Source organism: Eleutherodactylus coqui, chromosome 9 (assembly GCF_035609145.1).
Source record: "Eleutherodactylus coqui strain aEleCoq1 chromosome 9, aEleCoq1.hap1, whole genome shotgun sequence".
Taxonomy (NCBI): Eukaryota; Metazoa; Chordata; class Amphibia; order Anura; family Eleutherodactylidae; genus Eleutherodactylus; species Eleutherodactylus coqui.
In genome coordinates this window covers 43,946,520-43,970,919 of record NC_089845.1, presented here as the reverse complement: position 1 = coordinate 43,970,919, position 24,400 = coordinate 43,946,520, and the positions used below count along the sequence as shown (strand labels likewise).

The 24,400-nt window shown below is 42.9% G+C and overlaps 1 protein-coding gene across 1 annotated transcript in view; it reads left to right on the top strand.

Annotated features, from left to right (window-relative positions):
* FARS2 (phenylalanyl-tRNA synthetase 2, mitochondrial) overlaps nt 1-24,400 on the top strand; it is a 270,252-nt gene that overhangs the window by 48,741 nt on the left and 197,111 nt on the right. Inside the window, exon 3 of the mRNA XM_066579301.1 lies at nt 21,062-21,651. Coding sequence (XP_066435398.1) covers nt 21,062-21,651 — 590 coding nt within the window. The remainder of the gene's footprint in view (nt 1-21,061; nt 21,652-24,400) is intronic.

The window sequence follows — 24,400 nt, the reverse complement described above, 5'->3', positions numbered from 1 at the left end:
AATTAAGACCCCAGAATCATTAAATGTAAGTCCATACACTTATATAAGTCCATACAAATAAATTTAGATCCCCAATCCCCTAAATATAGACCCTAGACCCCTTACATATGGATTTCCTAAATGGAGACCTAGGGCAGACTACCTAAATTAATACAGACCCCATACACTTGGCTTTCGGTCTACTTCTCCACTTCCTTGTTGCTTCCCTCTCTGGCTTAAAAACCTGCAGTCATGTGACCTTGCCTATAAAGGTCCTTCTGCAGAACCTGTGGACTACTGCTCAATGTAGTTTTTTGCCATGAATCACTGAAAAAAACTCAAGAAAACTGTACTGTTCAACAATCATTCGGGCACTTTGGTCAGCCGTTTGAACCTCGGTCTCTGAGTGACCATCAAAGTCTCCATTGCCACAGGCTCTTTTGCAACAGTCTGGTTTTATTCAAGGTTGAAAGCAGCTATGCAAGCCCTCATTACCCCGTTCATAGTAAAAGGAGGACTGAGTCCCTTGGGACTGTACACACCACATGGGTCCTATAAGCTCTTAAAGGGAATGTGTAATCAGAAAATGATCTATTGCTTAAATGAAGTTTTTATGTTATTTGAAGGGGGAAAATGGTGGTTATTTTTGCCCATGCCACTATGTACATTTAGAGGGAATTTGTCACCAGCTATGAGCACCATAAACTAAGTTATGGTGCTCACAGGGCAGGTTCCCAGGAGTCTGGGGATGTGCATTTAAAATTGCCTGATTCGTGGGGATCATGCATCGGATTCCAAGCTGTAGGCTGTATGCACACACTCCCTTAGAGATTAATGAGCAGTGAGTCCGCAGTGAGAAGGAAAGACGAAAATGGGACTCTCCTTTTCGTAATTAGTGGGGGTCTCATTTTTGAGAGTCCAATCAGATTTTTATCACTTATCCTATAGATACGTGATAAACGTCAATTTTTGGAATAACTCTTTAATAGAGTTGAGCGAACATACTCTGCCGAGCTTGATAAGAGAGAGAAATAGAAAAAAAAAAAGCTCGGCACCCGGCGTCCCACATACAAAAATGCTCGAGTCTCCCATTGTAGTCAATGGGGTTTGTTACTCGAGTAGAGCTCTCGAATTTAACGAAAAGCTCGACTTGAATGACGCGGACCCGAGCATTTGGGTGCTCGGTCATCTCTATTCTTTAACATAAAAACTTGATTTATACAAAAGGTCATTTTCTTATGACACGTTCCCTTTCTAGTTACCTTAGATTGTTACGTTTTATATCAGTTTACTTTCTCTGGATCAACTAGGGGTTGAAACAGGCTGAAGTAGAAGGGCATTGTCTTCATTCAGCCTAACATACTATGTTACTATGTTAATTAACTGGAATTTGTCATTTTGTGTGGGTTTTTAAGTAATGATGGCAGAAAAGGGAATGAGGTCGTCACTCTACTGTATATGGTTATCTAAAACGAATGTCCATTTGTCAGCCGAGATCACGGGTTACCATGACTAGCTCTTCAGGCGTACTCTGGCGAGCTTGATGCTCGTTCGAGTATTAGCGTACTCGATGGTGCTCGTCACTCGAATGAGCATCAAATCATATTCAACCCCGCCCCAGCTTTTGGCTCCTCCCCGCTGTGACATGCCTGTTTTGGCCCCTCCCCGCCGCGACGCAGTGCGCGTCATTCGAAAATTTTTGGTCTGGCGGGAAGGGGAAGGGGGAGAGGGAGAGAGAGACAGAGAGAGAGAGACACGAACCAAGAAAAAAAAAAGCTCGGCCCCCGGCGTCCCACATTATAGTCAATGGGGTTCGGTACTCGAGTAGAGCTCTCAAATTTTCCGAAAAGCTCAACTCGAATAACGCGGAGCCGAGCATTTGGGTGCTGGCTCATCTCTAATATTCACCAATGAATGCATTCTAGTGCCTGTTGTTTATCCTCGACCACAGCTGTTTTTGAATGAATGTTAGGTTGTCTTTTTATGCTGCAGGCATGTTTATATGTGTTTTTATTTTATTTTTTTCTGTAGGTTAAAAAATGGGAAAGTTGAAACAGCAGATTAATTTTCCCATTTTTGCTTTTTCATAGGCTTTATGTTCTGATAAAATAGTACATAATGTGTTTGAATCACAAGTTCTAGGAAAAGTTGGGATATTCCAAAATTAACCATTAAATTATAGTTGGAACTGAAGGTTTTTATTTTTACAGTGTCTACATCAAGAGTCAGCATCAGTTTCTGCGTCAGTGATCAAACGTCCATTAAAATGTTTGACTCTGATAACTGAGAGTGTTCTCATGTGGACGCTGTACATAGGAATAATCTAAGGCCAGCTTCACACGACCAGATTGTTACTGCGGAATCCGTGGTCATCGTCCGCACAGATGATCCAAGCAGAGGAAAGATCATAGCATGCTCTACTTTGCTGCGGACTCCACGCGGACAACTACCATTGAAGTCAATGGAAGCTGTCCGACACACAGCCTATCCTATTGACATTGCGGATAGGCCGCGGGTACCCGCGTCATCGCCTAGTCATGGCGCGGGAAAAACAAATATTTTTAAAAAAAATCTGTACTGAGCATGACAGACGGCAAGCAACCGCAGTCATCCGCAGTACAGAAATAAAGGGGACACAGAGTCGCCGGCCGGGGTCAGAGCCGGATTCCGCTGCAGGAACTCCCATGCAGAATCCGGCTCCGCCGTGTGCAGCCGGCCTTACTTTAGTAAAATACTACTTTATTACTTGCAGTAAAAGAGGCTAGTATCAGGTGGCAGGAATTTGCAAGTTTCCCTTGTATATAGTTGGATAATTCCCTATATCATTGAGAGATTGACTAGTGTATTAACCCTTTGCAATCCAATTTTGAAATCAGGGTTTCCTAGGGGGTTCTCTCTTTCTGCCATTATACAATGGCGCCATCTGCTGGCTAGAGTCAGTACTATGGTATGGGCCATGCTGGAGAGGCCCCCCGACAACAGAGCGGCCAGTAATATACAGTAAAAATGCCCTGCCGGATGTCTTCCGACATCGAAGCTGTACAGCCTTCAATCAGAATGTCTTCAGACGTCAGACAGTGGATTGGAAAGGGTTAATAACTTTTTTTTTTAGCTCTTTTTGCATCTTCTGTGCTTCACAATAAATTAAGAAAATACCAAAATTTATAGCTCGTGTGGTGCAGAATGTTAAGGCAGCAGGCATGCAGTCCTAAGCTCTCACTCACGACCTGAAGGTTGCAGGTTCAATCCCTAATTGGTTCAGGTAGCTGGCTCAAGGTTGACCCAGCTTTCCATCCTTCCGAGGTCTGTAAAATGAGTACCCAGCTTAGTGGGGGGTAATAAATAAATTACCTGAAAGCGCTGCGGAATAAGTTGGCGCTATAGAAACAAGATTGATTTTATTTCCTTTATACATAGTCATTCATTATTTTGGATGAGAACAACCGTAACAAGGTCAGAAATGACATTTGAGGAACACCTTTATTACAGCAATGCTCCACAATCAGTATTACACTATAGATTTTTTTATAACTGGAGCTGAAAAGGTAAATGGCCCTGATGAGTGACTATTCCCACAATGACCTCTGTTCTGGGTCTAGTTTTGCCCAACAGCTCTGACACCAGGCTTGCATAGCGGCGATCACCGGATCTGTCAGGTGATTACCAGGACCAACGGCAAAAAAGCTTTACTGTGTCTTCTCCTATTATATGCACAGCAAAGTGTCCAATTAAATAGAGAAGACTGAAATGGTTGAAGATATAGAGTAAGAGATCATGTGTAGGGCCACCAGAGAAGTATCGATTATTGCAGTCATATGAATGATATGCTGTCCATGCGCGGAAGAAAGGTCGTTAGCAGGTAATGAAATCAGAAAGTAGCTCAACCACATGGAAACCCTATCACTCAGGTGACAGCCAACGCGACATTCCCTTGCGCTATCGTGGTGAGAGCTGTTCTGAGAGGGTTCTAAATGGGATGACTTGGCTGCTTTTATGCAACTTTTTTGGAAGTAGTATAAACTATTTTAACCCCTTATCACTACAGGGCATAGAGTTATGTCCTGCTGGTTTGGGGTATGTATAAGTAATTATTTACATCACATGGTGAACATTGTCAGAAAAAAAAAATAACGCCAGAATTGTGCTTCTTGGTTACACCATCTCCAAGAAAAAATGTAATAAAAAGCAATTGTATGTACTATAAAAAGATACAAGCAGAAACTCAGAAACTGCAGGACGTCTTGCAAAAAATGATCCCTCGCACAACTATGTTGACAGAAAAATAAAAACGTTATGGCTGTCAGAAGATGGCGGCAGAACATAATTTAAAAAAAATTCAATATCTTTGAAAAAAAATAAAAGTAGTACAGCAAAAAAAAACCCCGTAGAAACAAGGTGCACCTAAAGATGTACACTATATGGTACATTAAATAGTACGATTGAAAAATACAACCCATCCTGCAAAAAACAACAAGCCCTCATACATCTATGTTGATGGATAAATGAAAGAGTTATGATTTTTTAAAGGAGGGGAAGGAAAAAACAAAAATGGGACAAAAAAAAGGGACATGTCCTTAAGGCTGGATTCAGACGAACATACATCGTCTCTCTCTGCAGAGGGGGAGGCTGGAAGAGTCGGGAGCAGTGCTCTGAGCTCCCGCCCCCTCTCTGCCTCCTCTCCGCCCCTCTGCACTATTTGCAATGAGGAGAGGCGAGACGGGGCGGGGCTAATGCTCAGAACTTAGCCCCACCCCTGCCCCGCCTCCTTACATTGCAAATAGTGCAGAGGGGCGGAGAGGGGGCAAAGAGGGGGCGGGAGCTCAGTTCCTGCTCCTGGCTCTTCCATCCTCCCCCCCCCCCTCCTGCAGATGAGGACACCGTATATTGGCTCAGCATGAAAACCGAGCCGATATAGGGTCGTCTGAATCCACCCTAAGGGTTAACAAAAACACTTATTCTTGTGGATGAAGAGCCGAGAAGAACAAGCGGAGGTTGCAGACAGTCTGGATAGGTTGTTGCACCCAAGACTCCGTCCTGCATTGTCTGCCCACAAATTACTGCTTTCTGTATTCCATTTGTATCTGGTCTCCTAGCAACTTCTGAGCTAATCTGCGTCCATACACAGTGTTAATTGCGTATGCACTGCGGATCGTACACATCCATAGAGATCAATGGAGCTCATACGCGCAAAATTTTAAATTAGAGCATGCTGCAATTTTGCCTCTGCTCACGGAATCCGCAATTCCTACCCTCAAGTGTGAGGGAACCAGCAAAAGTCAATGCCCGCATACTGTCCACGCGGATGACGATCGTGGAATCCTCAATTCCAATCCGCTGGTGTGAGACCGGCCTTGGACAAGCCTCTTCCTCAGGACTCCTGCAGAGTATGTATTGGCAGGTGTCAGGCCCATTACTATCTATTACATAGTTGATGCAACATTGTAACATTTACATAAACACCTTAATGAAAACTCCCTTCACTTGATAATTTGCTTTATTTGCGCCTCTCGAATCTTTCCATGGAAATTGTTGCTCTTCTTACAAACGTCTTCTTTATGTCCTCCTAAATAAGATGTATCGCAATATTCTACACTTAAAAGGCAGACTCTCCTCTGACGCGGCGGCAGCTTGGCATTCTCCTCGCAGCGCACGTTTAGTAATGAATGAATTCTTTCATGTTTTTCCTCTCCTCTTAAATAATGGAACAGGCAACAGCAGACGGATTCCCGTCTGATTCATAAACAGGGTACTATTTTGCCATCTTGAAGATCATTATTGCTATTCAATGGTATATTGTTCCATAAAATCAAAGGGCGACTCAGGACTCCAGAAATACGTCTCTGCTCCAGTTAATTCCTGAAATACTTGGTGGTAACCATAAATAAGGAAAGGGAGAATAAGCTCAAAAGTTCTAGCGGACTACAAAGTCCAGGGAGTCCAGCTGCTTGGAACATTTTCCCTCAGTTCTCGGCTCAGCCGTGGCGTTGTATGTTCTACCGCCGATCCCTTTGTGCTTGCACCATACTATCTGCATAATGTTCCTGACAAGTAATGCTCTCATTAATATTTTAGCAGCGCTCTTCCAAGCCGTAGCCACACAACGCCCCAGGCGGAGAGCTATAGTTCCATCTAGAGGAGAAGAAGCTTAGCTTTTTAAATGCTTTGTCAGGACTGATGACATCTCAAGTTCACCTCTATAAGTGGGTATTTGCGGGGTAGAATCCTCAACACTCTTACTAGAAATATTAAGGATTGTGCTTTTTTTTTTTGGCCCCAATCGCCAGGTAGATGTAGCAATTTTTTAGTACACATTTTTTTTTTCTTTTCCATTTTTTATGCTGTTTTCATGCTGATTGCATCTTTTTTGTGACAAACAGAACGTTGTACCATTTTTGCAGAAATTTTTTTTTACATTTACCGTATTAAGGCCACAATGGACAAAAATACCACATTTACGTTTTCCCAATTTGCTTTAACCCCTTTGGTCTTCAGGAAGCAGCCCCATTTTTCAGATCTGACCTGTCTCGCTTTGCACGGTCATAATTTTGGAATGCTTTTGCCTATCCAAGTGAATTTGAGATTTTTTTTTGTGAAACATTGTACTTTGTTAGTGCTAAATGTTGGTCAATATATTTTGTTTATTTTTTGTTAAAAAAAAAAAATATTCATAGAAAATTTGGGAAAATTAGCATTTTTCCAAAATTTTTGTTTTCTGCTTGTAAGACAAAGTGATACCACACAGCTTAGGTAATACAACATTTCCCATATGTGTTCTTTATGTTGGCATCATTTTTTTTAAATTTCAATTTTTTGGGGGTGTTAGCTTCTACGTTTGGCAGCAATTTTTCTTAAATTTTGAAAAGCATTTCCAAAAGTTTCCAATCCTGTTTTGAAATGGCTTTGTAGGGCCTGTATATTGGAAACCCCCAATAAATTTCACTATTTAAAATCTACACCCCTCAAAGTCTTTAAAATTACATTAGTTTAATCTTTTTAATTTTTAAATAATTTTTCTGTAAGGCAACAGGAGTCAATAAATATCAGGCCGGGCTCACACAAGCAGATTCGAATTGCCGATTCCGCGATTGCCGTCCGTATTTATGGTACAGAGCATTACACGATGAATCAAATGCCTTAATTTTTGCCATTTCACTCACACTCGCAGGTAGAAAATGCGTATTCCAGGAGCGGAAGAAAAATTGCAGCATGCTCTATTTACCGCGGATTCTGCGTGTATGAACTCCATTGATCTCTATGGATGCGTTCAATCCGCAGTGCATACGAAATTACATTGTGTATGGACGCAGATTCGTACACACGCTGCTAGGAGACCAGATACAAATGGAATAAGGAAAGCAGTAATTTGTGGGAAGGCAATGCAGGACGGAGTCTGGGGAGCAACACCCCATCCAGACTGCTGTCTGCAGCCTCCGCTTGTTGTTCTGGGCTCTTCCTCCACAAGAATAAGTGTTTTCTTTTTTAAAAGTGGTTTTTACTACTTTCAAAACAAGTAGTTTAAACCATCTGATCCAGGAGAGCAGTAGCCCGTCCTGAAGGCTCTCAGACCAGCTCTCACCATGACAGAACAAGAGAATGTCGCCTGAGCAATAGAAGGGTGTTTCCAGTAGAATGTCGCCTGGGCGGTCACCTCAGTGATAGAAGGGTGTTCCAGGGGGTTGGGCCACTTTTTGATGTCATTCCCTGCTTGCATTTGTTCTTCCGTGCTGCCCATACGCTGTCAAGCACTGTACATCCGTACAAAAAACCGCGACTATATGCAATTTGTTTCTGAAGTTATACGCAAGTCTTCCGCTGCGAATATCTGCTTGCAAAATCTGACCCGTTCATGTGAGCTCGGCCTTTCCCTGAATTGGCAGTTTTTAGAAATGCCTCGCATGTGGATCTTGTGTGCAGCATGACTTAAATACAGGCCTCCGAAGTGAAGAGGCACCTGGTGGCTTTTGAGGCCTCCCTTGCATTCGAACTTTTTCCAGGCACCATTTCTGGTCTGTAGACACCTTGAAGTACCACGTTATAAGAAACACCCTTTAAAAGACCCCATTTTGAAAACTGCTATACCTATTCCAATCCGTGGGTCTTCATATACTCAATGGCGACACAGAAAGACTCTCTAGGAAGGCATACAATGAGCTCCCATATAGGCAGCAGATCACGCCATTATGGACATGGTCTCTTCTAACGTGGACCTCTTCATAGTGACCCTACAAAGGCGTCTGTCAGATGCCCCATATAGCGGTGAAGAACGTTCACTTCAGGAGACTCTCCGATCTCCACCTGGACTTCAACTTCATAGAGGAGGGAGAAAAACTCTACATCCTGCTGTGAGGAAGAGGAAGCCATAGCAGCACAATATGTCAGTGCCTTCCACAGACTAAGCGAAGCATGATATACCATGGATGCTTATACCCCCTATGTGATATGCCATGAACTTCTATATCCCCCTCCCTGGAAGTACCCCCAGCCCCGATTTCCCACTCGTATTCTGATTTTCTAATTGCTGTGGCAATATTGTATAGGTACATATTTTACTGTGTTTGAAGCCTGTATAGTTCTGTCTATGGATCTGCAAGGAGGCCTATTTTTGCTCTTTTTATTCAGTTTTTAAGAGGTGAGATGATCAGTATCAGCAATACTGGCATTTCTTTCTTACTTTTACAGTGTTTACTGTGTGATACAGCAGTATAAGTGACATATTAATTTTATTCCTTGGGTTGATAAATTTACAGTAATGCCAAATTTATATAGTTTATAAAGAAAAAAATATAGAATGATATTTAACTTTTTTTGCTTACACCGCGCAGAGTAAGTGACCTGTTAACTTTATTCTGAAAGTTAGTTTGATTATGGCGATATTATATGGCAAATTTCCATAGTTTTATTTTCATGTTTTGCTACTTTTTTTGTACATAATTTTTACATCCCTTATTGTATTGTGATTTGATGTGTTTTGTATACTGATTGTAGGTTATGCATTAACACCCTCAGTGGCACGCCCGTAAATTTTCGGGGATGAGCTCCACTGCCCATAGTGATGTAGCCTGGAAGATTTCTGGGCTATGTTTCACTATGGGACCTGCAGAGCACAATGCCATAAGCTGTGGCAGTGTGCTCTGCCTTCACAGTCCCACAGAGAACAGTGCAGGACTTAAAAAAAGAAGCAGGAAGATAGAACTGATCTGCTGGCAACTTCCCGCTTCTTTTTTTAAACTCCTGCACTGCTTTGTTTACAAGTTGCCACGGAGACCATCAGCTTGTCAGAAGCTAGCGATGGGCCCTGTGGCAGGGAGAGCTGGTGCTTGGCTGTCAGCGGATAGCCAGGCACCAACTCTTACAGCAGAGATCGGAGAAAACCTCCAATATCTGCTGTTTAACCCTTTACATGCCATGGTCTGCGCAACCGCGGTATGTAAAGGGCTGTCACCATTGGAACCCCCCCGCAATGTGATCAGGGGGTCCTAATGGGTCTCCTTGGCACCCGGAGGCTTAAATATATAGCCTCCGGGTCTGCCAGCTGGCTATGATGCTCAGACTCTGTCTGAGTGTCATAGCCTGTCTAATACCCTGCTATGCCTCAGCATAGCAGAGTATTAGAATAATAATAAAAAAAAGTATTATGCAAGTCCCCTAAAGGGACAAAAATGTTAAAAAAATTTAAAGAGTAACAAAAAAAATGGTTTTTTTTTCAAAGACATTTAATTTTAAAAAATTATTTTCTGCTGTATCTTCTGCGCGCAATAACTTTTTTATTTTTCCATCAATGTAGTTTGGCTAGGGCTCATTTTTTGCGGGATGTCCTGTAGTTTACGTTACTACTAGAGATGAGCGAGCACACTCGCTAAGGACAATTACTCGATCGAGCATTGTCCTTAGCAAGTACCTGCCCGCTCGGAAGAAAAGGTTCGGCTGCCAGCGCGGGTGAGAGGTGAGTTGCGGCAGTGAGCAGGGGGAGTGGGGAGAGAGAGATCTCCCCTCCATTCCTCCCCGCTCTCTCCCGCCCGCCGGCAGCCGAATCTCTGCTCCCGAGCGGGCAGGTACTCGCTAAGGGCAATGCTCGATCGAGCAATTGCCCTTAGCAAGTATGTTCGCTCATCTCTAGTTAGTACTAATTTGGAATACATACGACTTTTTAAACGCTTTTTATTGCATTTTTAATGGGAAACAGGGTGACTGAAAAAGTGCATTTCTGGTGTTCTTTTCAGACTACATTCACCGTGTGGGGTAAAAAATGCGCTACTTTGATATATCGGACTTTTATGGATGCGGCTATACCAAATATGTATTTTTCTTTAATGATTTAGATTTTTTAAATTATAGATATGGCAAAAGGAGGGTGATTTAAACTTTCATTCCTTTTCTTTTTTTTTTGCAATTAAAAAAAAAGTAAAAATAAGATCAATAAAGTTTTATTAAGCTCCCACTGGGGGACCACAACTAGCGATGCTTTGATCGCTCTTGCAGTTATTGCCCGCAGGTGTCAGCTGTAATACCGCGATCTCTCTTCATACATACCCCAATGCTGCAGGATGTAACTGTATGTCCTGGAGCGGGAAGGGATTAATCTGCAGGGTGCACGGCATGGGAAAAAAATTTAAAACCTGGCAAAAATAGCTAATTTAGCCTATCTCACCATACAAAAAATGGAATAGAAAGTGATCAAAATGCTGCACGGATTGCCAAACGATACTAATAAAAAGTACAACTCATGCTGCAAAATAAAAATCGTACTGACCAGTGCTCTAGTCTTGTTAATGGATGTGGAATGCCGCGGATCGTCTGTGTGGGTGTCGATCGCGGATTCCACAATCCAAATCCAGTCGTGTGAGACCGGCCAAAGGAATAAGTAACAAAGATAGCACTAGCCCACTTATATATTCTGAGGGGGGGGGGGGGGTGGCTACATAATGAAAAAAAATTACCTGAGTGGCCCTTTAATTAAACACTAATGTCCAGCAAATACTTTTATATAACACTTCTAGAGGATCGCCATAAAGAACCTGCAGTACAGTATTACGCTGATACCAAAAATGGCACTATACGATAAAAGATGTCCAATCAAACATTTCTACATTTAGTCCTAATCTGCAATGTATGTATATGATGAATATCCTGACAGCTAATTGTGAATACAGTATAATCAGGCTCTGTGCCGGCAGACAGTACAGGCTCAAATCTGGGTGACTTTATGGGTTTCTCTGTGTGTTTTTTAATGAAAGGACTATTTAGGGAATGCTGACACTTCTGGGCTGTAATGGGAGCTGCAAGGCAGAGTGTCTGATTAACTCAGCTGAGCGTGATGTGTGATGCCTCCTGTGAAACTGCCGCTTAAAATAGTATGGAGATGAAGTGCTGTGGAAGTGTTATCATACAGGCCTGCATATCAAAGAAATGGCATACTGTGGGGGGAATGTATTAAGACTGCTGTTTCATATGCCAGTCGTAATTTGTAAATAAGGGAGATGGAACAATATATCTGCAGCGCCACCTATTGAAAGGCAGCATTCCTGCAAGTCAGTGTTAGACTCTTTATACAAGCCTTGTAACAATTACTGGGAATTGAAAGCCAAGCCAGAATAAAATATACAGACAGCTGTTTCGGGTTTTTTTGCCCCTCATCAATATGCAGTAGGTTTCTGGCTTGGCTAGCAAAAGGCCTGTGATGTGGGTCAGGAACGCTATCTTTTCTCCTTAGGGAGAGCATCTAGAAGGTGAGTGAGGAGACTTATAAGGCCATTTATGCGCCTCTGGGTAATATGCAAATAAGGGAGATGGAACAATACCTCTGCAGGGACACCTATTGGAAAGCAGTATTCCTGCAAGTCAATGTCAGACTCTTTGTACAAGCCTTGTAACATTGACTGGGAATTCAAGGTCAAGCCAGAAAACCATACACAGACAGATGTTTCGAGTAGAGATGAGCGAACGTACTCGGTAAGGGCGATTTAGCAATCGAGCACCGTGATTTTCGAGTACTTCACTACTCGGGTGAAAAGTACTCGGGTGCGCTGTGGGGCGGGGGGTTGCAGAGGGGAGTGGGGGGTAGCAGCGGGGAACAGGGGGAGAGCCCTCTCTCCCTCCCTCTCCCCCCCACTCCCCACTGCAACCCCCCGCTCACCCACAGCGCACCCGAGTACTTTTCACCCGAGTAGTGAAGTACTCGAAAATGGCGGTGCTCGATTGCGAAATCGCCCTTACAGAGTACGTTCGCTCATCTCTAGTTTCGAGGTGTTTGCCCCTCATCCGTGTTTAGTGTGCTGCAGTAAGGGTTCTTTTAGACGAACCGATTCTCGTTTGAATGAGCGGGTGATATCACTGCTGGCTTGTTAGCTCTCATGCAGCCTGTTTAGACAGGTAGATGCATCGTTGGCTCATTCAAACGAGAATTGTTGAGTCCTTATATAAGCGAATGAGAAGGACTGAACGAGCGCTGTTTAAACGGAATGATATGTGAACGAGCCACTGATGATTTTTACGCCTGCATCAAATAAATGACGAATGAAAAGCGAATGATTCTCCTTCCTCCTTGGCTCACGTTTGGAACGAATGGTTATCATTCATTTTCGCTCATTTGAATGATTTTTCTGATAATCGGTTTAAAAGCACCTTATGATGCACCAAACGTATTATATGGTCCATACAACCGAAGTTGCAGACCACCTGCTTCTATCTCCCCATGACAACCATTTCTGTATTGTGGTCCGGCAATTTAGCCTTGTCTCGGTCAGTTTTTAAGGGGTTTTCCGGTCAAAAATACTACTGATGACTTATCCTCAGGATAGGTCATCAATAGTTGATCCTGACCAATCAGCTGTGCGGGTGCATGCTGTCAGCGCCGCAATAACAGAGGTCGGAGCGGATGCCTCTGCGCCGACCTCCCATGTAGTGGCTGGCGCTGGTAACCGCAGGCATGGCTCTCATTAAAAAATAAAAAGGGAACACATTTTTTTTCTTAAAGTTAAATATAAAAAAAATTTTAAACTCAATCTTCCTTTCTCCTTTATTATGTAAAAAAATAAACATGTCACAAATTAGTGTCTCTGCTTTCAATACCACCCGAATAATAAAACTATCATGATTTTTACCCGTATGGTGAACGCTGTAAAAAAATTTAGGTAAGTAACAAACTTTGCAAAATCTTGCTAATCTTGCATATTCCCTTTAAAAAAAAAGCGGAATAAAAAATTAACAAAAAGCTGTTTGAATCAGAAAATGGTACCAATAAAAACGTCAGCTCATTTCACAAAACATAAACCTGTACGCGAGTCCGTTAGCAAAATAATCTAAATGTAAGGAGTCTTTGAATGTGGCAACACAGTTTTCTGAGGCCCAATGTCCACGGGTGGGTTTTATTTGTGGAATCCGCAAATCAAGCCGCTCATAGGGAAACACGGGGGTCCGCAAATGACGGTCTGATTTGAGGACCTTTCGGTCCGGAAAAAAAAACGCAGCATGCTCCATTTCAGTGCGGATCCCACACGGATGGCTTCACTTGCGGACGGGCCGCGGATTCCGCGGGAAAACAGGAGTTTAAAAAAATAGAAAAAACACATATACACCTAGATTCTATGGTAAAAAGAAACCATAGTACAAAGGTGAACAAACCCCAAAGATGTGAAAAGGGGATAACAAAGCTCTGATGGATGGTAGGGCTTAATAAAGGGGGATTGTAAGCTGGATAGACCCCCACATAAATATCACCAGGCTAGCTTGTACCTTGTTGTGGTGTCTGACCCCAGCTCTCAGAATGGAGGTTGAGGACTGTGGCCAAAGATCCACGGCCAAGGAGCCAAAGATGTAGAAAATGCTTGATGATAAATGCTAAAAAGGCTGTCGTTATGTTTCGCAGCCACGTGGCACCCTTAGCGGTGTCCAGCGAGGGCCCTCAGTGGGATAGCGAGGACGGGTATACCAGACCCATTTAGGGGTACAGAGTGAACAGTATACTACACAACTATTGGATTGGTGTTCCAACAGCATGTAGATATATATATTGGATGCTCAAAAAGACCTTTAATGCTCCAAAGTTTGATATTGGGAATCTCTGGTAAGAATGACAGAGCTTTCAATAATCCTATCTTAAAATTAAAATGCAGAGATATTTAGAACGCGCGACCCGTTTCTCTGGCCGTACGGACAGAACATCAGGAGCTTAAAGGGGTTGTCCCGCGCCGAAACGGTTTTTTTTTTTATTCAATAGGCCCCCCGTTCGGCGCGAGACAAACCCAATGCATGTGTTAAAAAAAACAAAAACATTTAGTACTTACCCGAATCCCCGCGCTGCGGCGACTTCTTCCTTACCTTAGCAAGATGGCCGCCGGGATCTTCACCCACGATGCACCGCGGGTCTTCTTCCATGGTGCACCGTGGGCTCTGTGCGCTCCATTGACGATTCCAGCCTCCTGATTGGCTGGAATCGGCACACGTGACGGGGCGGAGCTACGCGATGACGCGTAAAAGGGGGCGGAGCCAGAACTCCGCTCGTGCCGAGACCCAAGAGAAGGGAGAAGACCCTTCTGCGCAAGCGCGTCTAATCGGGAGATTAGACGCTGAAATTAGACGGCACCATGGAGACGGGGACGCCAGCAACGGAGCAGGTAAGTGAATAACTTCTGTATGGCTCATATTTAATGCACGATGTATATTACAAAGTGCATTAATATGGCCATACAGAAGTGCTTACCCCCACTTGCTTTCTCGGGACAACCCCTTTAATGTGGTGAAAATATCAGGGAACTATACTCGATAGTTAAAGGGGTTTTAACATTTTTAAAAAAAATCTATACTTACCTATTCCTCCCCAGGCTGTCTACTTACCACATCTTCTCCCTGCCAATCTTCTCCTGGCTCCTGCATTCCCCTTGGGTTACCTTATCGCAAGCCAACCGAATTCTTCTTCTTCTGTTATGCAGCTGCAGTCTTCTTACGGCAGGTCAGTGTAGGCTACGTCATAGTGACGTAGCGTTCACTGCCTAGCAGGAAGCGCCAGATGCTATGTCGGGCTAATGCCAGGACTGTGCATGCGTGCTGTCTCGTGGCATTAGTATAGGAACTCTCACAATGAGACTGCGCGCGTGAGCAGTCTCAGCATTAGTCTCGGCATAGCATCCGGCACTTCCTGCTAGGCAGTGAACGCTACATCACTAGTGATGTAGCGTACATTGACCTGCAGGAATGAGACTGCAGCTAATGGACGCTTCATCACAGGAAGACGAAAAATCGTCCGGCTGGAGGTGAGGTGACCTGGGGGGAATGCAGGAGACAGGGGAAGATCGGCGAGGAGATGGTGCAGTAAGTAAAATGCCTGGGGAGGAATAGGTAAGTATTCATTTTTTTTTAATGACAGAACCCCTTTAATGATGTAGTATTTGGTTTCAAGTAGAGCCAAACCTCAGTCCTGTTAACCCAAAGTTGCGTAACTTCTTAAGGAAAACGCAGGCCTCCTAACATGTCTTTAAAAAGACACAGGGCTGAGACCCAATCATCTCCATTCACACCCTGGAGTTGCCATTATACACCTGAGGCACAATTGCCCTGTGTATACCGGAGAAGGCAGCCAGAGGCTGGTGAATAAACCTAAGATGCATCAGCCAAGTTATTAGGCTATGAGTGCCAGATAAGCAGATACAGACATCAGTCCGGATGGTGGACTGATGTTAGAAAGAGAAAATAACAAATGGAAACATCAGCTCTGATGGTGAGCTGCTGTCAGAAGGAGAGCCCTTAGAAGTGGAAGTAAATCAATGTAATTTATATTGCAAGGCCAACGCCATAAAAATAAAATACACAATACTGGAACTGCAGCTTTTTGTTTATCTTGCCTCCAAATAATGGAGTAAAAAGTGATCAAAATATCAGATGTTTCTCAGAAATGGTGGCAAACGTTAAGCCTTCATAATGCACTGTCAATGGAAAAAAATGCTGTGGCTATTGGCATGTGTCAGCACAAAATAATTTTTTAGGTGTTTTTATTGTGCAGAAATAGTAAAACACAAAAAACTATATAAATTTACAATTGCAGTAATTATACTGACCAAGAAAACAACATTCTCATTCCTCATGTTTAACATTATGAAAACAAAGCCCCAAAACAAAGCACAGGTCAATTTTGTGTAACTCTTTGTGTGTGGTTAAAAACTTTGTTTGCTACTGATATGAAGCCAACATCTTTATAGCACCAAATTAGCCACATCAGTAAATCAGGCTTCGCTTCGGATGGTTTTAGACCGGGTCTCAGCTCATATTCGCTTTTGTATTCAGGTTTTTTTGTTTTGTTTATTTAAAGTTGAGATTGGTAGATCCTAGAGAACTGAAACCCCGCCGAAAACCTTCCAAAGTGCCTGATTTACCTATGTGGCAAATTTGCCTCAGATTGGTCCAGTCTTTTGGTCGCGCATAAAGTACTTCCTCATTAGTTTACTGTCTTAGGGCTTATTCCGACTTGCGTATATCGGCCAGGTTTTCACGCCCGGCCGATATACACTGTTCCTCTCTGCAGGGGAGGAGGCGGGCCGGGAGCAGTACACTGAGCTCCCGCCCCTCGTCACTGTTTGCAATGGGAGGGACGGGGCAGAGCTAAGTTCCGCCACCAGCCCACCTCATCCCATTGCAAATAGTGGTGAAGGGCGGAGAGGGGGCCGGAGCTCAGGGCACTGCTCCCGTCCCTGCCCACCTCCTCCCCCTGCAGAGAGAGGCAGCGTATATCGGCCAGGCGTGAAAACCTGGCCTATATACGCACGTCGGAATAAGCCATTAAGCCGAGTTCACTTCTGCAGTGGGACCTCCGTCGCAGATCCGGCACAAAATGCCAGAAGAAATAGCGCTTTTTCCTCCACTAAAATGTGGAGCAGCTGAGCGGAAATAGAATGGACTCCATTATACTCAATGGGGTCCATTTGGCGCTATTCAGCTTTGTCTTAAGACAGATCCGTTTGGTCAGGGGATTCCCCTTTCCTGCTCCCCGAATGGAACCCCCGCGGCAGATGTAAAGGCAGCCTTATTTCACACATTTGCTGTTTTTGTAATTAATTAGATCTTTGTTTTTGAGTTTTAAATCTTCAAGGACTTCCAATATGTGAAGAATACAAACCTAACCATACGCGTAAGGTTAACTGAAAGTGTTGTTAAAGTGCCATAATTCATATGATACAAAGTGTCAACTCTGTTGACATTATTTAAGTATAAAACATTTTGTAATCATCTCCTCCAATGTAACTAGTCTTCAAATGCTGCTCTTGGTATCATTGTGATTAATGAGTCTCCATTCGAGGGGAAAAAACAGCTTAAAACCTTGAACTACTTTCATAATCATAAGACAAGCTGTACTTTTTCAACTATAGAGTTGTTGATATCACTGGTGTGTTAATTAAAGGAGACCTACCGGAAGGAAAAACATAAAACTGCATTTTTGGGGTATTTTCAAACTGTAAAAATATTTTACTTGCTGGGATATACTTGATTGATGTAACAGATCCAAAATAGATCCAGATCTCGCACAAATATGTACCCTATTCTTTTGAATGGCAACATACACATGAGCAATTTTTTTCCCGCATGGATATGATATGCTGCAGGATACCATATAGACCCTGAATGCCCCCATGCCCGCCCGTATCACATCTTACATCCAAGCTAGAGGCGGTATAGCACGGTACTAAGGCCTCCATGCCCACCTGTATCACATCTTGTATCCAAGCTAGTGGCGATACAACAGGGTACTAGAGCCTCCTTGCCCACCTGTATCACATCTCGTATCCAAGCTAGAGGCGAAACAACAGGGTATTAGAGCCTCCTTGCCCACCTGTATCACATCTCGTATCCAAGCTAGAGGCGAAACAACAGGGTATTAGAGCCTCAATGCCCGCTGTATCACATCTTGTATCCAAGCTAGAGACGGTGCAACAGGTTACTAGAGCCTCAATGTCCGTCTGTATCACATCTTGTATCCAAGCCAGAGGCGGTACAACAGGGTACTAGAGTCTCCATGCCCACCCGTATCACATGTATCCAAGCTAGAGCCTCCTTGCCCGCCTGTATCACATCTTGTATCCAAGCTAGAGGCAATAAAATAGGTTACTAGAGCCTCCATGCCCGCCATATCACATCTTGTATCCAAGTTAGAGGCAGTACAACGGAGTACTAGAACCTCCATGTCTGTCCATATCACATCTTGTATCCAAGTTAGAGACAGTACAACAGGGTACTAGAGCCTCCATGCCTGCCCGAATCACATCTTGTATCCAAGTTAGAGACAGTACAACAGGGTACTAGAGCCTCCATGCCTGCCCGTATCACATCTTGTATCCAAGTTAGAGGCAGTACAACAGGGTACCAGTGCCTCCATGCCCGCCTGTATCACATCTTGCATCCAAGCTAGAGGCAGTACAACAGGGTACTAGAGCCTCCATGCCCGCCTTTATAACATCTTGTATCCAAGCTAGAGGCAGTACAGCAGGGTACTAGAGCCTCCATGTCCGCCTGTATCACATCTTATATCCAAGCCAGAGGTGGTACAACAGGGTACTAGAGCCTCCGTGCCCAACTGTATCACATCTTGTATCCAAGCTAGAGGCGGTACAACAGGGTACTAGAGCCTCCATGCCCACCTGTATCACATCTTATATCCAAGCTAGAGGCAGTACAACAGGGTACTAGAGCCTCCATGCCCACCTGTATCACATCTTATATCCAAGCTAGAGGCAGTACAACAGGTTACTAGAGCCTCCATGCCCGCACGTATCACATCTTGTATCCAAGCTAGATGTGGTACAACAGGGTACTAGAGCCTCCATGCCTGCCTGTATCACATCTAGTATCCAAGCTAGAGGCAATACAACAGGGTACTAGAGCCTCTTTGCCCACCCGTATCACATCTTGTATCCAAGCTAGAGGCGGTACAACAGGGTACTAGAGCCTCCATGCCCGCATGCATCACATCTTGTATCCAAGCTAGAGGCGGGACAACAGAGTACTAGAGCCTCCATGCCTGACCGTATCACATCTTGTATCCAAGCTAGAGGCGGTACAACAGGGTACTAGAGCCTCCATGCCCGCATGCATCACATCTTGTATCCAAGCTAGAGGTGGTACAACAGAGTACTAGAGCCTCCATGCCTGCCCGTATCACATCTTGTATCCAAGCTAGAGGCGGTCCAACAGGGTACTAGAGCCTCCATGCCCAACTGTATCACATCTTATATCCAAGCTAGAGGCGGTACAACAGGGTACTAGAGCCTCCATGCCCGCATGCATCACATCTTGTATCCAAGCTAGAGGCGGGACAACAGAGTACTAGAGCCTCCATGCCTGCCCGTATCACATCTTGTATCCAAGCTAGAGGCGGTACAACAGGGTACTAGAGCCTCCCTACAAGGGGTCAGTTTTCTGCAATAAATTATCCATTTGCTCTGATATTGATAATCACTTACTTATATCCATGTTACATGACAACTCCTTCTGGGTGCTTGATTTTTTTTGACAATGAGTGCCTCCAATGTCGTCTTCAAGATTACTCTTGACAGACTATCACAAAATCAGTTTTTTTCTGGAAAAGCTGGTCATCTCACGCCACACATTTCAGGATAGATTGAGCTAAGATAAATGCTAAGAAAGGACACATCTATATATCAGCTATAATATTAAAACCGCTGACAGGTATACTAAATAACAAATTATCTAGTGACAAAGGTGCCTGTCAAGGGAAATATTAGACTGGGCAGTAAGGGAACAGTTAGTTCTTGTATTTGCAGTGTTAGAAACAGGAAAAATGGGTAAGCGTATGACTTCAGTCTAATCTGAAAAGGGATAAATTATGATGGCTAGACAATTGGGCAGAGCACCTCCAAAGCTGCAGGCCTTTTGGAGTTGGCCCAATATAAAGCGGTTAGCGCTTACCAAAAATGGTCCAAGAAAGAACCGGTAAACAGGTGGCAGGCACATACTCTCATTGATGCACAATGGAAGTGAAGGTTAGCCTGTCTTGTGTGATCCTAGAGAAGAACTACTATTGCTGAAATTGCGAAAAAAAAATTAAAGGGATTTAGGAAAACTCCTTATCCACTATCTACAGTATATGTGATAAATGCATGACCGCTGAGACCCACACTAATCACTAGGCTGTTTCCATCGGCTCCATTGACATTGAATTGAGTGGCAATGCGCATTTGTCACCACCGCTCCATTCAATCTCCTCCTCACTGCAGTCTTGCAGTGATTTTGAATAGGGGCTCAGTAACCCAATGCTATGGATTAGTACCTACCAAAAATGGTCCGAAGAAAAGTAACCAGTGAACCAGCAACAGGCCCAATGCTGCCTTAAAGTCAAGTGATGTGTGTGAGGAGTGAATGCAAGCTCATCTGTTCAGTCGCACAGAAGAGCCGTTGTAGAACAAATTGCTGAGCGAGTGTATAGCAAGGCATGTTGTCTTTGTAAGATATATTTGTTAGAGCAAACAAAACTATTTGCTTTGATATGCTTCTGGGGTCCAAAATAAGTCAGAGAATAAGCCGAGCTCTGGAGATTAACATCAAACCACACAACTAGGGATGTCATCCAAAGTTATCTGTTTATTGATTGACAAGCAGCAGTTTTTATAGGGGCACATGCTTCAATTACAATAATCCAAATCTATTATAATTCATTCATTACCATTCGTCAAAGCAACATAAACACAATATGAATATGCAGGATAAGGAATTTAACATCTAAGATTAAAGGTAAAGACACACGCAAGCACAGAAAAATCATGCGTGATTAACTTCTTAGAATACAAAAGTACAGTGAGTATAAACAATAAAGCGTTTAGAGAGTAATTGGAGAACAGGGTGCAATGACCTAAGACATTCGAGCCTTGGAATATTCTAATCATCGAGGTCCCTGTTTATTCTTCATTACATTTGAGCAAATTGTGTCAAAGGAAAAGTAGAAAACATTAACACAGACTGTATTATACAAAATGGAAGGAGCATATTATAAGACATTGAAGGGAAAATGGAGTCATATTTATTTCAGTAACATATTGCTTGGGAGAAAATGACCTAATGATTTATTTTCCCTGTTTCTCCATAGGGCCTTCAGAACACACTCTTCAATATTCGGCAACTACAGGTTTTCCAAGGATATGGATGAATAGGATACAACGTAGATTCTTCCGAACAATAACCTCTAAAACTTCTGCAACAGATGGCTCTAGCCAAGTAGAACTACTTGGTAGGCAGTTCCCTCGAGATGATTACACAAACATCACAAGTAAAATCCTGTCCTTGGTTGGGAAGAACATCCACAACCAGAAGTATCATCCATTATGGCTGATAAAAGAGAGGATTAAGGAGCACTTTTACAAGGAATTTGTAGGACGCTTTGGTAACCCTCTCTTCTCTGTTTATGATAATCTCAGCCCGGTTGTTACCACAGAACAGAATTTTGACAAATTACTCATTCCATTGGATCATCCAAGTAGAAGAAAAGGGGACAATTACTATTTAAACAAGACACACATGTTACGCGCCCACACGTCAGCCCATCAGTGGGATTTGATGCACTCAGGACTGGATGCATTTCTAGTGGTGGGAGATGCTTACCGACGTGACGAGATTGACAAGAGTCATTACCCCGTATTTCACCAAATGGAAGGTGTCTACCTTTTTTCAAACCATGAGGTAAATTAACAAATTATAGTAAATGATGTGTTCAGAGTTAAAAATTACTCAGTGACCACCAAAAAGTTATCAAAAGAGTTATGTAGAACTCTGGGAAGCGTTAAGAGAGTTAGAACTCGTATTGTGCATTGCCGAATTGACCTTGCCAATGACACATAATTCTCTGATTTTCACTTTTGAGCTTTTTTGGCCAAGTGTTTGTTTTGAATGTCCATATAGCTTTCCAGGTCTGAGGGCCACACTGCTATGTCATATTGCTTCCAAACGCTGTAGTAACACTAGAGGCGTATTCCCTTTTTATGACATATGGTCGTTCTATGTCATAAATATCTAATCGGTGGGGATTCACATCTGAAACTCACACTTATTGGGAAAATGGAAGTCCCTTGCTCCTCTCCCTCACGTTTGTGCTGGTCTGTGATTTGTAGTTAATTTGAGGTGCAGAAACAATTTTTTCGCCATTTCCATAAACTACCAAACAGTCACTTGGGAGTTCCATACTCTTCCAATTCCTCTTCATATGCCATACATTTCTCAGATTGAAATAGCCTTTTCGAGTATGTTTCCACAGAGTGAAATCTGCTGTTGATCCGCAACATAAAGTACATAGATAAGCCGCACCTATGGCTCAGATTTTGTTTGTTTTCCATTGCAGTTGTGATGTGAAATTTGGTGCGGAATGTTCGTTGCTACATGAGTACATACCCTTTAACCCCTTAAGGAGCAGGCTGTTTTGTACCTTACGGAACAAACACATTTCAGGGATTTTACCCATGTTGTTGTTTTACTGCCCTATTTTTTTACCTTCAGCTACCAAAATAATTTTTGCTGCATTTTTTTCCATGACATATAGACTATTTTTAAAATATTTTTTCCACCGACTTTTTTTCTGTTTTTTAATTTTATTGGGGGTAAAAAGCTTTAAAAAAATGTTTTTTTTAGCATTTATTGTTGTTGTTTTTTTAATTAGCATATTTACGTTAAAATAAAGTATGGGAACAGGTTCCTCATTTTGTTTTGGACGTTTTGATATATAATATGTATGGTTTCCGATTACAGGGGTTTTGGTTGGCGTCGACTTTGGGTCATTTTCTTTTTTATGCATATTTTTTTATTTTATTCTGTAATTCTTTCTTACTTATTTTTGTAACTTTTTTTTTTTACCTCCTATGACCTCCATGACGTCATATAAGACCTCTGGGGGACATTCACACGTTTTGTGTTTTTTATTTGACACTTTTCCACTCTAGCTGGGGCATCCATAGGGAAAAACATCCAATAGTCACTGGCAGAGCTGATCGGGGTCTGCTAGGACCCTGTAGCTTTGCTGTGCCAGGAGATCCAAGTGGTCATGTGACCTCCAGGTCATGTAGTGGTAGAAACACTTCCACTTTCACTTTTTAATACATAGCGCTCTAGGGAAAAACCATCCTAAGCCCGGTGTCGAAAATGTTTAGTAAAAGCTTAGTAAATTTGCCCTAAGAGATACTTACTGGAAAACTTTAGTAAAGTTTTTTAATACTATAGTTTAGTGGACGACAGTTACTTTTTTACATAGTTACCAGTGTTTCTAGTTCTCGATAAATAGATACACATAGAACTTGCCTGTAAATAGTCTCTTCATGCTAGAAGGGATGTTTCTTGGGTTTATAATGGAGAGTAGATGAGAAACCCCCTTTGAATGTCAAGGTCAATAATCCTCCCTCTTCGAGCATTGTCTCTTCTGCGCAGTATGAGCGTACCTTTCTGATATATCTCAAATAATGTGAATACTTAATATCCTTTCTAGAACATTGTGTCGAGGTTTTCACATTGTAATTAAATTTGCTTAGCACAGCAGGGAAAGGGGAATGAAGCAAAAACTAAATGTTCTGAGAGTTAATAACAATTGAACAGTCTTTTTTCCTAATCTGATTGTGTCTGCTATAACCGAGACAGGAACAAGTAGGTAATGATCAGGATGCTTGACTGCTAATGCAAACTAGCAGTGTTGGTTTTCCCTTTCCCTCTAGGGCCCATGTAAACAGATACCTGAAGGTAAGATCAGTAGACGTAGGAGCTATGGTTGACAAATCAAATGGCTATGTGCTGTGTGTAGCTTCAGGGCCCATTACTGTACTGAAAGCCAGAAAGCTGGCATAGGGTCTCCTGTCCGGCTCCACACGCTGCACAAGTGATTTGTCTGCCTTCGGTAACGGTATGGTTCTTCAGATTCTTTTCGATTCTCCGGCAGTGAGGTATGTTCTTGAGATGTTTAGATGACATTTTGATGAACTCGAAAAGCCCATGGGTTATGCTTGCAGACAAAAGTGTTATACCTTTAACCCTTTCCAATCCAATTTGTATCCTGGTTTTCCTAGGGGGCTTACTCTTTTTCTGCTGTTATACAACAGCGCTATCTGCTGGCTAAAGCCAGTACTGCATGAGGTGACACGTTGGATAGGCTTCGACAGCAGAGAGGCTGGCAATATACAGTAAGAGAACCCCGACGGACGTCTTCCAACATCAGAGCTGTACAGCCTTAAATCATAATGACTTAAGACGTCAGACAGTGGATTGGAAAGGGTTAAGGCTAGCCCGATCTGATAGGATTATGTCATTTCACTAGGATATAACAAAACCTACTGACTTCTAGGAGTCCGATCTCTGGGTTTTCCTCCAATAGAAATTCCTTTGCCTTTTATCCTGCATGGTAGCATTCCTAGGCATCCGTTAAGCCAGCAACTGCAGCACAGACACTTTCATGTGT